Source organism: Ipomoea nil, unplaced genomic scaffold, assembly GCF_001879475.1.
Source record: "Ipomoea nil cultivar Tokyo-kokei standard unplaced genomic scaffold, Asagao_1.1 scaffold3069, whole genome shotgun sequence".
Lineage (NCBI taxonomy): Eukaryota > Viridiplantae > Streptophyta > Magnoliopsida > Solanales > Convolvulaceae > Ipomoea > Ipomoea nil.
The window spans coordinates 3,366,685-3,385,599 of record NW_017619497.1 but is presented as its reverse complement, the minus strand read 5'-3'; the positions used below and the strand labels follow the sequence as shown (position 1 = coordinate 3,385,599).

The 18,915-nt window shown below is 30.5% G+C and overlaps 1 protein-coding gene across 1 annotated transcript; it reads right to left on the bottom strand.

The window, feature by feature from the left end:
• Positions 1-389: 389 nt before the first annotated feature.
• Positions 390-2,179, bottom strand: LOC109164677 (probable WRKY transcription factor 29). The gene is made up of 4 exons (XM_019313208.1): positions 1,719-2,179; positions 1,510-1,623; positions 611-1,057; positions 390-570 (listed from the first exon to the last, which is right to left on the bottom strand). Exons 1-3 carry the CDS (start codon positions 2,087-2,089, stop codon positions 622-624), a joined length of 921 nt encoding a protein of 306 aa, XP_019168753.1. The 5' UTR covers positions 2,090-2,179; the 3' UTR covers positions 390-570; positions 611-621.
• Between the last annotated feature and the right edge of the window lie 16,736 nt (positions 2,180-18,915).

The window sequence follows — 18,915 nt, the reverse complement described above, 5'->3', positions numbered from 1 at the left end:
TATCCTAATGTTATAATAATAGTAACAGATAAACGTTACATTATAATCACAAGCTTCTAAAATTAACTTTATCGATTGATCTTCTTAATTTGACTCTATTGCTTGTGAACAATTTAGACTAGTTTACATCATCATGATTCGCCAACTAGGATCATAAGATGTGTTTCATCGAGTATACACATTTGAATAATGAGGGCAGAGCTTTCTTGTAAATCAAAGATTAAGCAGAGATGATATGATTTGAGCAAAAGATTAAGGGGAGATGATTACTGATTAGACTTTTTAAGGCTTCACCCATGGCTTAGGAGATGATGCAAATTATTGTTAATTATCTCACCATTAATTACATTAATTTGAATCCAGAATATCATTCTTTCAATAAAAATAAATAAATAAATAACATAAATACAATTACTAAATGATCTCTTCATGCATGAAATGGGATAATATAATGTACAAAGCTGACGAGTGATGACTAGCTAGCTACAAACTACAAAGTAAAGTATCAAAAACTTAGAAATTTTGTTTTAAATTTTTAATAACACTTTATAATTGTTTTTTGCTCTTTAAAAATTTAAAAAAAAAAAAAAAAAATCTATAATCGGGCCGGGCCGGGCCGGGCTAGCTATAGAGAAAAGATTGATCACAGGGAGAAGAAAAGTGAGAAATAAGTCCATCAAGATCGTCTAGCCCAGCAAAGAAATCATCCTCCACGTCGTATTTGACATTAATATTATTATTGTACTCGTTTTCATCGACCATTTTCTCCTCCTCTTTTACCATCGCCGGAGAAACAACCGCCGGAGACATGAATGATGCCGGAGGGTGATCCTGCAGGCCGTCTTCACTGTAATAATAATCTTGGGGTTTTTTTGATGAGGCCGCCGCCGTAGGAAACTTGTTCCTGATGGTCCCGGCTAGGGAATTCCGGCGGGTCGGCTGGCTGTGGCAGTGCTCCGCCGTGTAGGTTACGATGAACATCCCAGCTTCGCTACAGCTTCTCTCCACTTGTTTCCTCGCCAGACAACCTTTTAAGCTGCTACACCGGTAATAGCTCCTGCATGCATATTTTATTTAATTTTATCCATTTAATTAACCTTAATTAATCAAATTACTTCCCAAAATCTAGTCAAATATACCACAGATTGGAATATCGGATCGAGTAACAACTAAAATATAGAGCTCGAACTCAAATTTACAATTTTTGTTGTGATTAGGGAAACTCGTATGTAACTATTATCCGAGAGTAAATTCAGCTGCCATATAACCCTAGCCGGCAACCAATATAAATTACATAGCTGATTGGCTCAAACTAAAATGGTGTAATCTTATAGTTATCAATTCAATTGACTGATTAATTTGTCTGGTCACCCAGATTTACAATTTTTAAATCAACTGATTAAAGTTGTAATTAGTTAAAATTATTTTTCTTCTTTCCAACTTTCACCTCTATGACCACTTGAGCTGCCGAGTTAAGACTATTCTTAATTACATCAAAGGAATCATTACCTTGGATATGGTGAACCTTTGATAGGTTTTTGGCCATACTTTCGCCAAGCCCACTTATCATCAGAAAGCTCTTCAAGTGGTACCTGAAGCACCACTCTTTTATGCTCACTTTTCCTGTCAAAAAGTTACAGACACACAACAACTTAGCTTAAACCAAAAGGTAACTACCCAGATCAGAAAAACTTTCTTATTTCTTATCATCCACTAACCTTCTTTTATATTTAGGCACATAAACCGCCGCCGCCGCCGCCGGAGGAGCATCCGGCGGCGGCTTCTGATAATCATCTTGTAGTTCGACAGCCGGTTGTTGGTTGACTTCTTTAGGGAAACAAACGGGCGAAGAAGCACAGAATGGGTGGTAGAATGGCTTGTAAAGCTCTTCCAGTTCATCACCGTTCCAAATCCTAGTCATCTCCGTCCCGAAAACATCCTCAAACAGCCCGAAATCCTCGTCCGGCGACACCCGACCGTCAAACGCTCCGAAACTAGCGCCGCCGGAGGCGGCGGAATCACGGTTGGAGGATCCATGAACGACGGCTTGTAAGGCCCCGTCTCCTCCAGCGCACTGAGCCATCATCATCGAATCCAAGCGATTAGCAGAAGATGATATGAAGAAGGTGAAAAGGTAGAGAGATGAATGGCGCTGACTTTGTGATGCTTTATCGATGGATATTTAAAGACAGATTTTTTTTTTTTAAAAAAAAAAAAATTAATGATTTTATTTTTTTGTGAAATTTCAGTGAACGCATGGGACAAAAAGGGAGCTGGTTTTGGGGTTTTGGCCTTTTGGCTTTTGCCCATTCCTTGGATTGGTTTGACTTTGTAAAAATGTCAGAGGGGCGAAACCAAGCTGGAATATAATTACACGCTTTCTTATATTCTATGTTCTCATTTGTTGACGTCTTGACCAGGGTTTTATTAACTTGTAATAATAATAATAACAATAATAATAATAATAATAATAATAATAATAATAATAATAATAATAATAAGGCATTAGCGGTGTAATGTGGAAGAAATCCATATAAAAAATATTATTTTCTCTGATTAAAGTCATTAGGTAATATTATGATATATAGGGTGTTTGGTAAATAACAAAGGCACAAAGCAATCAATTTTTAGCAAATTTAATTTGTTTGACTTTAGTGGCTTGACTTATCGAATCACGAGTATTATTTATAAATTTTAAAAAATTAAAGGTAACATTTTATTTTCATTTACTATTTAATTATTTATCAACCTAAGTCTAAGTAATAAAAAATGCATTGGTGTAGATGCTCTTATATAGTGTCGTATGTGTATATATATGCAGTGTATAGAAAGTTTAAATCTTTTCTTTTTATATGCAGGTTCACAAAGATGCTACTGGACTAAGAAACAAATATTTCCCTTTGTATGATGAATTAGTATAGGAATAAGGGTCAAATAGGCTATCGAACTACACACCAAAATATAATTAGGTCACTAAACTCAAAAATCATGTAATTGGGTACTTGAACAGATCCTTGAACAACACAAAATGATGCAATTGAATCAAACGTGACCTGTTTACCTGTTAGTTTGCTTACGTGTAGGTTATCTATTAAAATAATATTTTATTTTATTTTAATAATTTTAAATAAAATGAATAAGGTTCAAATTGGCCACTGAACGTAACCTGAAAATGCAATTAGGCCACTGAACGAAAAAAAAGTGCAATTAGGTCATTGAACACTCAAAAAATGTGCAATTAGGACACTGAACTCTCCAAACGTATGCAATTTTACCGGATAGCAGGTTACCATCAATTTTAGCAGGTTACCTGCTTACGTGGCAGCTTAGTTGGCATTTTTAACAATTTTTAAATAATTTTTAATAATTAATTTTAATAATAAATTTTATAAAAAATTGGAAAAAATTAAATAAAAAATAAAATAAAGTCGTTTTTATTTTTTTTTAAAAAAAATTTAATAAAAAGTTATTATTAAACTTTATTAAAAATTAATTAAAATTTATTAAAAATGCCAACTCCGCTGCCACGTAAGCAGATAACCTGCTAAAATTGAGGGTAACCTGCTATCAGGTGAAATTGCACATTTTTTGAGTGTTCAGTGGTCTAATTGCACTTTTTTTTCGTTCAGTGGCCTAATTGCATTTTCAGGTTACGTTCAGTGGCCAATTTGAACCTTATTCCTAAATAAAATAAAAAATTTTTAAAAAAAGGGTGAGGGGCTTCGTCTCCAGGCTGCCGGAGACGGGGTCTTCGTCTCCAGCAGCCTAGAGACGAAGGGTACTTCGTCTCCATGCTGGAGGAGACGAAGAAACCAGGCTGCTGGTGACGAAGACCCCCTGTTTTTTTTTTTTTTTTTTTTTTAATTTTATTATTTAAAATTATTAAAATAAAAAATATACATTATTTTAATAGGATAACCTACACATCATCAAACTAACAGGTAAACAGGTCACTTTTGGTTCAATTGCATCATTTTGTGTTGTTCAAAGATCTAAATGCATGTTTTTTGAGTATAGTGACCTAATTGCATTTTGATGTGTAATTCGATGACCTATTTGACCTTGATTCCATTAGTATGTAACAATAATATATTAGACATTTTAAAAAGTTTTATGGAGAAGTTTAAATGAACCAAACATGTTAATTAAATTCGCAGGTAACTTAATTGTTATGTTTTCAAATATGTTAAATAATTTTTCCTGAAAAATTATTCCCATCAAATATATTTTCGAGAATTCCCATCAAATATATTTTCGAGAAATATTTTTACAAGAATTTAATTGATAGAAAAAGTATCAAAAGGCCTCCAAGTGTAAAATAGATTGTTAAAGGACTCTTTTTTATACGCATTTGATATAATTGATGACGTATCAAATATTTTTCAAAGAACACATTATATTGAGCGTTAAGCACATAATTCGTTCCACATTAATTAATTATAAAATGATAAATTGGAGCCCTAGCCCCTTTATATAAGATGGGACTTAGATAGAGTCATATTTAACTTGTATGATTGTGTTTTATCACTAGCTTGATTATATTTTGATTAGTTTACATGTACAATTTTAAACGATCAATATTTATAGAAATTGAAAATATGTTGGTATTTATTAGTTACAATTATAAGTTACACAATATACATTTATACTTACATTTTTTTGTGTACTTTTTTTTTTCTGAGAAGATGTACTTTTATTTTTTAAATTTCACCATTTTTTCCATATATAATTCCTAATGTACTGGTTATTTATATTGTCCTTAACATTATTGGATAAATAATTATTTACTTTTAAATGATACTAATTACTTATTTATTCTCCTTTTATTATAATTAGGTGCTTAGATTTTCAAAGTTAAAATATTAAATTAATATTTCATATATTCTTTAACGTCACGCAATAAGTAATTAACTATTCCATTATTGAACATCTGCTCTAATGTCAATTAACCACAACTAGCTAGACTCAAATCCTGATACCAATAGGAATATACTTTGCTAAATATACTGGTAAATTAAAAAAATATATATAATCAATAATATTTAATCTATTATTAATAGATAATAATTAATCAATATGAACAATCGTAAGTAATTTGCAAAATAGTAATAATTTTAGAATGTTAATCTCTTCTACACTTATATATATATATATATATATATATATATATATATATATATATATATATATATATATATATATATATATATATATATATATATATATATATATATATATATATTCAAACCATTTATCTAGTAGATTTAACGAAAATAAATAAAACTTTGCAATATTTATAAAATTGATCCCACTCATTTTAAAATTTGTAATATTTATAAAAATGACCCTTCTCATTTTTAACTTGATTTCCCATCCATCAAATCTTGTAGATCAATGGTTTCGATTTGTCCACAAGTTCTCACCGGGAGAGTGGTTCTCATATGATTAGGATTATATATATATATATATATATATATATATATATATATATATATATATATATATATATATATATATATATATATATATATATATATATATATATATATATATAATACAGATCAAATGCGAATGGTGTGTTTAGGTGCGAACGTGGGGTGAAATGAGAGTCATTGATCTTGCCAAGATCAACGTCCAAGATTAACAAGGATTAAAAAAAATGTGGTGGCAATTTGGTTTTTTTTTGCGTTTAGGTCAAACTTAAGGTGCATGGTTTTCCTTCTTAAGGTGCGTGATTTTTGTGCTTAAGGTGCATGGTTTTTGTGGTGTGTGCTTAATGTGCGTCAGTTGTTGAAACTTAAGGTGCGTCGGTCTAAAGCTATAGGTGCGTGGTTTTTCCTTCTTAAGGTGCGTGGTCTATGTGCTTAAGGTGTGTCAGTTGTTGAAACTTAAGGTACGTTGGCGTAAAGCTCAAGGTGCATTGCTTTTCTTCTTAAGGTGCGTTGTTTTCCTTCTTAAGGTGCGTCGGTCTAAAACTTTAGGTGCATGATTTTCTTTCTTAAGGTGCGTTGTTTTCCTTCTTAAGGTGCGCCATTTTTTTTTTTTGCAGTTCCAAAACACAACCACTATCCATTTGCAATCATGTTTCAACAATCAGTTAATGGAAGTAGAAATGTAAGTTTTATTGCTTATGAGTGGCTAGGCTCTGGTGGTGTTGTCTTCTTAAAATCGATTTTGTCAACCTTTACTTCACCATCAATCAGTTCGTAAACATACACCGCAACTCGTAGGCCTTCAATGTTCATGAGGATAAAACTTAGGGTTAACATCATAGGTATCACTGCTGTGAACACCCGATCTTGGATTTATAACAATGCCTTTTTTTAAAATTTTTTTTATTAATTTGAATCGTTGATTTATATTTGATCAACGGCTCAGATTTAACGACTGAGATCTAACTACTTCACTATTTAGTTCAGTTGCGGAAACGTGTTTCCATTATCCATAACAAACTAAAAGAAAATTAAAAAATAATAATAACAAAGAGAGAGAGAGAGAGAGAGCGCATTAATAATGCCATGAAAGTCGTACAAATTGTCAAAGGACAGACAAATAATGGTTTGGCAAGATTTAGAAGATTGGTTGAAGGAGTCTTGGGATCTTATCCAGCCAATATGCATGTGAATTGATGGCCATTTTGCACGCTCGCAACTGGCACCACTTGTACCTACCTATAGGCTATACCCCCTACATTTTGCCTATGTATAATGGCACCACAGTGGTCGTATTGCAACAAGTTCGCCGTAAACTACCGGCTATACATAAAACTGTAGAACTGATTAAACTATAACGATAGTCGTTTTTTACTTAAAGAAATGGTGTCTTTTTAGATTATGGTCGATATAATTGGTGGGTATAGTATTAGGGAGCTGACCAAGCCCCTTATTTTTCTACATTTCTCACCGATCCTATATTGGTGGGAAATATAGATATATAGGTGCCTCGAGGTTTCCTATTTAGGCTCTGTTTAACGGAGCTTATTTTGAGGATTATAATTTATTTTAAGTTACTAATAAGCTATAAGTTCTGTTTGGTAAGGTTTCCAAAATAAGCTAGTAGTTTAAAATAAGAATTTATTTTGAAATGGTAGCATTTCAAAAATAAGCTAGTAGCTTTCTAACCTTTTTTTTAATCTTTATTATTTAAAAGAATTAATTTCACTTTTGGTCCCACGACTTTTGATGTTCTATCACTTTTGGTGCACAACTTTAAAATTTTTTAATTTTGGTGCCTAACTTTGTTATTTTTATCAATTTTGGTCCTTTCGGCCAAATTGACTGTGAAATGTTGTTGGATTTTATATTGTTAGGGGTAAAATCTTCATCCCAAGGAAACATCTTCAATATCTAAACAAGATCACCGTAAAATCATATCTATAGGTGTTTGATGATGAGAATAATGGGGAAGATGGGCAGAAACCAGACAGATCTATGGGATTTATAGTTTCGACCATTGGCAAACTCTTCTTTTCCTCTTAATATGATTTTTCTTTTGTTTAAATATTGAAGATCTTTCCATGGGATGACGATTTTGCCCCTAAAATATAAAATCTGGAAATATTTTACCGTCAATTTGGCTAGAAGGACCTAAACTGATAAAAATAACAAAGTTAGGCACCAAAATTGAAAAAATTCAAAGTTGTGCACCAAAAGTGATAAGAACTCAAAAGTCGTGGGACCAAAAGTGAAATTAATTCTTATTTAAAATAAATGACATTCTTTTTCCCTCCAATTAAACTCTTTTGGCTTTCTCTCTTCTCCTATATTTTTATTCAAGTAGTAATATCTCCATCAACGAAAATTTAGGTGAGATCTCTATTGAGATGAAGGAGATTCGCAACAATATTGCTACTTCATTATGGGATGCTAGATCATGATTATGCTAATAGTTTCATTTCAAAATGTTAAATTTTAATATGTAAACAAACCTATTTAAATTTAAAACTATTTAAATTTCATGAAAATGTCCTTTTTAGTTTTATTTATTTTGTTTATTTATTATTATTATTTTTTACATTTATCAGTTTATCAAAAAACTAATTTTATTAAACACTTTTAACATAATCAGCTAGCTTTACAGATTTTCAGTTTTCAACTTCTAGCTTATAACTTTTCAGCTTTCAGCTACTTTTCAACTAGGTTTGCCAAATATAGCCTTAAGCAGTCTCAATACTCATGGACCGAAAGCTCCTTTATATTTAGGACCCTCACACCACTGAAAATTAGTTTTTTTTTTTTTTTTTTTTTGAGTAAATACTCAAAATGGTCCCTCGACTATAGCTAAATTCACAAATTGGTCCTCAACTTTCAATTTCAACCAATTAAGTCCTTAACTTTGAAATTTTAACACAATTTGGTCCTCTGTCTATTTGACCGTTTGTTGACTGTGATTTTTGAGGATATATATGTAATTTTATGGTCCATCGTCGGGTTTTTAAGGTTCCAGTTGCATTTCCCGACCGCACTGTTACATTTGAATCCACTGTCGAAAGCAATCTACCAAATTCGGTCGCCTTTCTTCATCCTCCCTTTGGATTCAATGTAGTTGAGTTCGTACCAGAGCGAAGAAGACGACGTGTTTCTGAACTGGTGCAACGTCATCCTGGAAGCCTCCACGTGCTTCGACGAGAGCTGAAGGTTCTTCTGGAGATCGTCGATCACGGTCAACAAATGGTCAAATAGATGGAGGATCAAATCGTGTCAAAATTGTAAAGTTAAGGACTTAATTGGTTGAAATTGAAAGTCGAGGATCAATTTGTGAATTTAGCTATAGTCGAGGGACCATTTTAGGTATTTACTCTTTTTTTTTTTTTAATTTATAATTAATATTATAATTGGGGGCGTTAACGCTACTTGATAACGCTGTTGAAAGCAGCTTTTTAAAAGTTGGCGTTTTGGGATGATCAATTTGTAACAAAACACTTATTTTGGGTGATTGAATTGGTTAATTAGCTAAAATTGATCAAACTAGTTGAAAATAGGTTGATCAATCATTTATCAAACACCACCATTATCATATTTATTACTTGTCTATTTTTGCTACCTTATTATTGGATATATTCAAACCTTTCAGTAATGATAAAAGTCATTACTATTATATTTCCATTTGGTACTTTTGTATATTGGAATAAAAAAAAAGATAACAAAAATGATTTAAAATTTTGTATTTATTTCTTTATTTTTGTTACAATTCTTATTCACTACATACCCATCTACCATATAAAGAGACTAAATTTATTAAAATACATTATAATTATTACTAAATATTTAGTTTTAATTATGATTAATATTTCAATATTTGAGCCAAATACTGAAATACCTCCTTATATTATTTGATATATCAGCGTAACAAAACACTTATTTGATATTTCATCCAACCACTTGATCGCAATTGCAATTTGCAATTGGCACATAAAAGACATTTTTGTCTTTTAAACATATATTCAATTTCTATTCCTTTAACTAACCAAACGTTGTAATACAATTCTAAAATCTATTCTTTCAGCGAACTAAACAAAATAATACAATTCATATTCTATATATTCCTTACCGATTTCATTCCCTATGGAATATCATTTCGATCCATTCCTTCCAAATTCATTCCTTGAACCAAACGTGTCCATAATTGTAGCTAGCTAGTCGATACTGAGATGTCCATAACTAGCAAATACGACGCCAATTAGTAATGCTAAATTTTCTTTATTATTGAAGGATAAAAGTTCATATATACGAGTTAAGTCTTAATTACTTTTGAAGAGAGCATCATATTAATGCAGAGAGCATCATATTAATGCAGCAATTATATCGTGGACTATAGTCTAAAAACGCTGTCGTTTTTTTAAGTAAAGAAACGACAATCGTTACAGTTTAACGGAGAACGTATTTTTGATGTGTTAATTACAAAATGAAACTACAGTGTATCTAAACTGAAATCGCTTCACATATTGTTTTTATATTATCAAATGAAACTGAAATTGAATTGATATGAAACTGTAGTTGTGTTGAAATGAAACTGCAGTATATACAAAATGAAACTGAATAACAATTTCACATATTTGAGTGTATATTGTCCAGTGAAACTGTAGTTATACCAAAATGATACTGTAGTTGTGTTGTAATGAAACTATAGTGTATATAAAATGAAACTGAATAACAGTATTGTCCAGTGAAACTGTAGTTATACCAAAATGATACTGTAGTTGTGTTGTAATGAAACTATATATAGTGTATATAAAATGAAACTAAATAACAGTTTCACATATTTGTGTGTATAATGTCGAATGAAACTGCAGTTATATCGAAATGAAACTGTAGTTGTATTGAAATAAAACTGCAGTGTATATAAAATGAAACTAAATAACAGTTTCACATATTTGAGTGTATATTGTCCAATGAAACTATAGTTATATCGAAATGATAATTTAGTTGTGATATAATGAAATATAGTGTATATAAAATGAAACTGAATAACAGTTTCACATATTTGAGTGTATAATGTCGAATGAAACTGTAGTTATATCAAAATAAAACTGTAGTTGTGTTGAAATGAAACTACAATGTATATAAAATGAAACTGAATATTTTATACAAACAGAGTTACTTTTTACGAAACGGTACGAAACAACTGTCGTTTCATTTCATTAAAAGAAACGACACCGTTTTAATGTCTGTACTACAATGCATTGTTAACCGCAGTTCGCAGTATAATTTGCCATATTAATGATGGGCGGGGTTTTCTGCTTTAGTAGATGTACGATTAGACGTCATTAGGGGCAAATTCTACCGTGGATCATGGTCCTTATTGTAGCATTAAAGACTATTAAGTAAAACGTCCTTATTTGATTTAATTTTATATATAAAAAAATATGTTACTGCTTTCCTAATTCACTATTGTTGTATGAGATTTACTTTTTAGTTTCACTTCAATGCATACTATTTTTATTATAATAACGTTGAGTATCATTTTAATTATACTTCATGTTTTGCTATCCAGTTTGATAAGTTTGATTCAATACATACAATAAATTCATTATAGTAATATCAAAGTATCATTTTAATTTCGCTAGAGGTTTATTTGACAATATGCATTTATGTATGGGCTCGGTTATTCAATTTTATTTTATATATATGCAATAAATTTATTATAGTAACACTAAAATATTATTTTAATTCTATTACTGGTTCAGTTGACAAAATACATATGATATCTATATGAGCTCTGCTATTCAATTTCATTTTATACACGCAATATGTTCAGTAACCCTAAAGTATCATTTTAATTATAATATACATATATATATATATATATATATATATATATATATATATATATATATATATATACATACACACACACACACACACACACACACACACACGTTCATTTAACAATATACATATATGTAATATGATACGCTATTGATTCACAATAACAACAATTGTTTATTTTAATTAAAAGAAAAGACGTCATATTAAATTATAGTCTAGACAACTATGTAAACCATTATCTACTATATAACGATTGCATAGTTGGGTTGAATCCCTCCATCTCATAAAAAAAAGAAGCATCATATTAATGTAGTGCTTTTTTAGGGTTGATTTTTTTAAAAGAATGACTTTTTTTTTTTTTTTTTTTGGTGTTATTTAAAGAATGACTTTAATTATATATAATGGTTAACCAATATCATAATTAGTCATGCATTATTTAAGGGTCGGTTTGAGAACTTTATATCAAGTCAGCACTTTTTCATTTTGTCAACCCAAATTTAAGAGTATCTTACAACTCATGTTTTAGAAATTAGTGGAGATAAATCGTGAAATGCTCAACTGATTTACATGTCTCTAAATACTTATACATTAGTGTCCAGAATAAAGCCAAATCCAAGCGAATTTGACATCTTCTAGGTTTCCATGTCATTCTGATTTCGTTGTTTACATACGTTGGTGATTCATTGAACACTAGCTCGGGAAATTATATTGTGCACTCAAGATCCACATTGTAAGGTGGAGTGGACTTTAACATATAGACATATAGTTCAATTTTAATAAGTTTATTATATTTTGATATATGTTTAGTTTTAGTGTATTGCAAGTCAAAATAAACATACACTAATACACTAAAAATGAACATGCACTTTATTAAAAATAAAAATGTTCTAGAGGTCCATCTTGCTATGTGAACTTTGGTCCACGGTATAAGCATTGCATTGGCTCACCAATATAATTGAAGAATTTAATTGCCGATTTGAATTTAATTATTTTAGTGACAAAAATGGCAATTAATCCTTTTATATAAAAATAATTAAAGTCAATAATAAATAAATATAGTACATAAGTTATGTTTTTTTTTTGAATATTAGTACATAAGTTATGTAGTTAATAAATTATTCACATCAAATAATTTAAAAATAGTAAGTATCATGTTACTCATAAACTAAGTAATGTGATTGCGTGAACCAAAGGCAACTTAGACTAAATTAAAGCATGGCCAAGTTGCTAGCTAGAGTTTAAGATTCTGTTTTAATTTCTTTAATTATTTCCTGAATGGGACCATTTTTGTAGTTTAAAACCATACCTAATCATGTAAATTGTAATTAACATGTTACAATTTCTAATAATATGTCTTTTGTATGTCATATGAGTGCATATATAGGGTGCCAAACTTAATTCATACAAACAAATTGAAACAGTTTAATTTACGCTCAAAAGAGGTGCTCAAATAGGTGAAACATAATTCTTGTACTAAGAATGCTCTTATGAACATACAGTACATAGAATGCAGTACGCATCAATCATCATTTCATTCCTTCGCAACACAATCAACTTAGTAGCTCCTCATTGGTCAGACGCTAGTCTTCATTTTGTGTACAAAGAAATCCACACCTTCCATAACTTCTTTTTTGTTTGTATTAATTAATAATTAGCAATCATACTATTTTTGTTGTTGTTGTTGTTGTTGTTATTACGTGACAAGAGAAACTCGCATTCATTACCCATGAGTGTGTATCGAGTAAACTCTACTATTGGGAGAGTTAAACCACATCAATAAGATCTTATGATACATGCTCGACAAAGAGAATGTTGATAAGAATCAAACTTGTTATCATTTGATACAAGAATTATGTTCTACTTTCATCCATATATTCACCATCCCATTCGGGACAGTATTATAATTGTTTTTGTCTGCACAGGCTTACCTTAATGGTTCAGTTGACAATATTTAGGAGAAGGAAGAAGCATTATAATTGTTTTGAAGCTTATATATTGTTTGAAATAATTTCACCTAATTAATTTGTAATAAAATTGCATAGTTAAAAAATTAATATAATAAAATTATAGCAACTGTTAATTTATCGTGAGTTTATCATATGAATCTATTAATAAGTACATAATTCTTCCAAAAGGTTGAACCAATCTTAAGGGCCCCACACCATGACCCGACAAAGTATTTGAGGATGTAAATCATGGTAACTCAATTGAATATGAATAATAGAGGCTAGACATTTGCTTACTGTGCACAAAGACATAATTAAATTTTCGTATCGTGCGCTTCCATTAAGAATTCGTTAACACTAAAATTTGATTTTTTTACTCATAAATGATATTATTTAATAGAAAAAATTAATACAATTAAATATATACAATTTTCAAAAAAAAAAAAATATATACAATTTTCTTGCAGAAATCCCAGTTGAAACCGTGTTTCTCACGCGCGCCTGCAAAACCTTCAACATCAGTCGGTGATTCCCATTCAATAATTAACGCTGCAAGTAGGGGTTTTAATTTGTTTTGTTGAATATGGACTACGTTATACGTAGCAAGTGGGAAGCTTTGAATTTTGCAGACGCTTTTCTTTCAAAAATTATACTAATTAACTCTATTTTGTATTTGCTATTCGAAAGTGTATATAACAGGTTGGACCAAAAAAATATTGATAAGAATCGAATTAGCGACTTTCAAGTACGAGAATTATGCTTCATCAGTTGATCACTTTTTTTCGTTGTAATTTTTTTATTAATTTATTGATTTTGTGTAATTGTGTCATTTAACTTAAAAAGTGCAATCGAACCATCAAGCAAGGAAAATATGTGCAATTAGAATACTTTTTTTTTAATTTTTCAGTGGAATCCGATCATATCTCACATAGTCACATTGTATGTATTAAGAATTGTCATTATTTCCTTTGTCATACTAGTTAGAAGGAAATATTGAAATGTTTTTAACTCAAATTGCATCAAAAGAATTTTTTTAAAAAATGTGTCAATTCCAAATATTTTGTTTGTTTCATGATTCGATTACACATTTTAAAGTTAAATGTGATTACAATTATTTTCCATTATTTTTTTTTATTTTCAATTAATTTAAAAAATAGGTTACCCACAATTTCCCTCCAGGTTAGGCAATGTCAGGTCACAAGTATGTGAAAAATATGATGGAAAATTGTTCGACTTAGAGGAATTCTTCCCCTTATTTTGAAATAAAGCGTCTTGAACAAAATGTACTCGATTGAAAAAATATTACTCCGTATTTTGTATCTTTTTAATTGAATGATGAATTTCCATTTTAGTCATAACAGAATTTTAAAAAGAGGAACTAAATGTGAGGATGATAGTGAAGGTGAGGTTGGTGATGGTGGAGATGGAGGAGGTTGGAATTGGATAGGTAGTAGTGTTAGCTAGTCATGGAAGGAGTGGACTTTGGGTGATAACTAGACACACCAATTTGATGCCAAACATCCTCCTCAAGACTTAGGCCTATTTGGTAAATGACTGTTAGATGTTAGTTGATTGGATTAATTAGGGGTATAACTAGTTAATAACATTAGCTGATTGTAAAAAGGTGGTTAGTAAATTAGCTGTTAGCTGATAGCTGTTTGGTATAATTTTTTTTTTCTCAAAAAGTTAATTAAAGAAAGTTGTTTTGAACAACTTTTTAAATTTTAACATTTTGAAGTTACAAAAAATTAATTAACCAAACACTTATATTATTTTTTAACCCAGTCAAACTATTAACAGTGGTCAAATAAGCCAAAATTGACTGATAAGCTAACTATTTTACCAAACAGGGCCTTAGGAATTTATGTGATTCCTTATAGGTAGCCATCATCAGCTTTGGACCAGGAAACTTTATGTCCAGTGCATGCAACACATAATGTTTCAGTTGTGAAGCGCTTGTTTATCCGCAATAGAATTGAACCACACCAAGGTTGAAATAATGCTTGCCCATCATTATATTCTTCAATATTTGAATTTGTTGAACATGTCCCTGTAATATAATGGCCTGTATAGAGAATTATTATACATCATATAAGACCAATTCATCTATGAGATACATATCATACATGGTGTAGAGAGATTAAGCACTAGGAAGAATTTAGCTAGTACTTACTCCAATGTAGAATTTAGGATGAAAGATTGGAGAAGGATATAGGAGAGAAAGAGTAGTAGGAGAAGAAGACAGGAAGAAAACATAGGCTAAATCCACTAAGAATATATTATTTTCATCTGATTTGCTTTGTACATGCAGTGTCCTTAATTATATACATGTTAAAAAAATCATTAGGCACTCTTCGGGCGCCAATATCGCTTCCATTGAGGTGAGCAACTTGGTGCCACTAGACCACAAGGTTATTAACAATAGTACTCTTCCTTAATTATAGTCAATAATACTGTTTGTTATGCATAAATCTCTCTTATTGAACCTGGAATCTGGTTTTATTAAGGGCACCTCAAGGCAAAATTCATACTTCCATTTTTCTTCTTTGTCTTGGTAGAATAAAAGCACATGCAACTCAACTAAAAGTTTAAGATGATAGCTGGATTGCATATTATATATATACACATTATGCTCAACATGCCCTTTATATGTGTGTACCAATTACTTTTTGACTACTCGTGTGATGGGACTTACAATGTATCCTTACACACCTGAGAAATATACATTTTGTGACTATTTTTGCTACAGAGAGAGCTGCTTTAAACCATGATGTGTAACAAATAGATTATGTGAGTGTTTGGTAAATAGCTATTAACTGATTATATACAAAATGACTTTCTCAAAAAGCTGATAAAAAACACTACTTTGATCAGCTTTTTAAATTTTAACATTTTAGAGCAATAAATTATTACAAAAAACTAATTAATCAAACACTCATATTAATTATTTAACCAAATCAAAAAATTAATAGTGATTAAATAAATTAAAATTGACTGATTGACTAACTATTTTACCAAACAGGGCCTATGTCTTTACTACATTTCTGTGGCTATTTTTGAATATACTGATTGTTCATGATGATCCATTTTCCTAGCTCTATTGGATGGTTCCATTCTATTGGCCTGTTTAGGCCACAGTCTTTAGATTAGTTTGGCCCATATTAGCTTCAAAAAGTAAATGTTGGGCCTAAACACTGAAGGGTAGATAATAGGAAGTAGCTAGCTTCATTTTAAAGAAGCCTATTTTGCAAGAAGCCTTTAGCTGGGCCAAACAAACATCATTAATTTTTTGGTTTCTGATTCTCAGATTCTTGAAACCATCATTATCATAAGTGTCTTGAATATTAGATATGTTGTGTGGTATTTAGTCATGTTCAGAGAGTTCACTGGGATTCTTCCAGTTATTTGGTTTAATCTCATGAATATGGAGAGGTCAATATCAGAGCCGGTTTCCTTGCTAGTTCATATGGATTCTAGAGATGTCAAGAATTGCTCTTTCCTTGCTATCTGCCCGGCAGCCGATGAAACAACAACTTTGGTCATGTTTTTAATTGTTAGTTTTTTGCGAATTTTCCACTCCTTTTTAGCACGTTGCTATTATTCATTTTTGTACTGGTCAGAAACTATACTCTACGTATTTTCTTCGTCTTTGACTCTTTTAAGGTTGCTCACCATTTATTTTCCGAGTTTTACTACATGTAGTCCCAAATTCTACTCCTTCACTTTTATTCGACAATATTTCATCAGATGGGTCCCAAAAAAAGTGTCTACATTAAGAAATTTGAATTCAAAGAGTAGTATTTTTCTTATTTTTTAGTCAGAGAAATAGTGTAATAAATACGTGGCAGGTTTGGAATTCACATTTTCACATAATAATCACATTCACGTACTTAACCCCAACCCCAACCACCCATAAGCCGATTCTCTCACTCCTCAATTCTCACCATTCAGACTCCATCGTAAAAATACACACAAAAAGCAAGCAGATATTGTTTTCAAAACTTAAATAATGTTTTAATGTATTGTTTTTTCAACGTTTAACTCTGATTCTTTATTTAGTTTTATTTTATTATTAGATACTATAATTACAGTGTATACTTTTCTTTTTGGGGAAATTACATTACATTGTATACTTAAATAGTTAAATTGGTCATTTTTACAAATTGAAAGTTTTGAATATATACCTAGAAGAGTTAATTATCGAATTGATCCTTTGACTACAATGAAATTATCGATTTGATCATTGAATATTTTTTTGACCAATTAAGTTCCTTAACTTTAAAAATCTTAACCAATTTAGTTTCCGTTTGTTTTGCCGTTAGTCATCTGTTAACTTGGGACTAAATTGATAATTTTGTATAGTTAAGGAATCATTTCGGTCATCACATTCACATGCACCATTTTCTCCAAAAAGTTAATTACTAAAATGATCCATTGACTATAACAAAATTACCAATTTGGTCCCGAGTTGATGGATGTCTAACGGAAAAACAAACAGAAGATTAAATTGGTAATTTCACTATAGTCTAGAGACCATTTCGATAATTAATCTACCTAAAATTTAGAAATGGTACTATAATACATAAATCAAAAGTAATGTGTTTGGTTGACAGGTTTAACTTTAAGGAATGAGTATCAAAGTGATTGGTATTGTTTGGTTGATAGGTTTTTAGAATACTATTATGGGTTTTACCCCCTTAATTAAAAAACTCATACGGTCATACCCAAATATATATATATATATATATATATATATATATATATATATATATATATATGATCAAATTAGAACAATCCATTTAGGTGAAAATTGTTCTCACTTTTTTTTTTTTTTTTTGGTAATGTTTGGTTAAATATTACTTTTTAAACAATTAAATATATAATATTAAAATATTATGCCATGCCGAAATTCATCTCATATGTCATTATCATGCAACACGTAGCTTGTCGTGAAAACCATGAAATTACACTAGTAGAAACATAATGTTGTGAATCATTCCCATTCCCATATAATAGGAAGAGGAATAGGAAGCTAATTCAAGATGGAATGAGAGGTCAATTGCGCTTTGTGATGTTTAAGCGTCAGACGCGTGATTCGTATGGCTATGCAAAGTCAACTCTGCCCTTTACTTTAGTCTTTACATTCCCACCCCAGTCATCGCTAGTCCCTCAAGAATCATATGTTTGATACAGTAGTTACACCTACTACATTTCTTTTACAACACGTTTGGTTCACGAAATAAATTTTGAGATAATAAGAATGTTATTCCATAAGAAATACAATAGACAAGTAATAGAATATGAATTGTATTCTATTGTTTGGTTCGCGGTAGGAATAGACTTTAGGAATTATATTACAGTGTTTGGTTGGTTTAAGGAATAGAAATGATATATGTTTTAAAAGACATATATTCCCTTATAAAAATATGTGGTAGTGGTGGTGACGGCAGCGACAGCGGTGCTAGTGGTGGTGATAGCGGTGGCGGCGATGGAGGTGACAGTGGTGGCGACGGTGGTGTTGGTGGTGCTAGTGGCGGTGGCAGTGGTGATATATATATATATATATATATATATATATATATATATATATATATATATATATATATATATATATATATATATATATATATATACAGACACACAAAAATGGTATTTTCAATATTAGAGTACATAAGCTATTCCCAAATACTTGGGAATAGCTA

Excerpts from the sequence above, each read along its gene's own strand:
- LOC109164677 (XM_019313208.1), bottom strand. The coding sequence starts at position 2,089 with ATGATGATGGCTCAGTGCGCTGGAGGAGACGGGGCCTTACAAGCCGTC. Across the intron at positions 1,624-1,718 it reads GTGCCTAAATATAAAAGAAG|GAAAAGTGAGCATAAAAGAG; the intron begins GTTAGTGGATGA and ends ACTTTTTGACAG. Across the intron at positions 1,058-1,509 it reads AAAGGTTCACCATATCCAAG|GAGCTATTACCGGTGTAGCA; the intron begins GTAATGATTCCT and ends ATATGCATGCAG.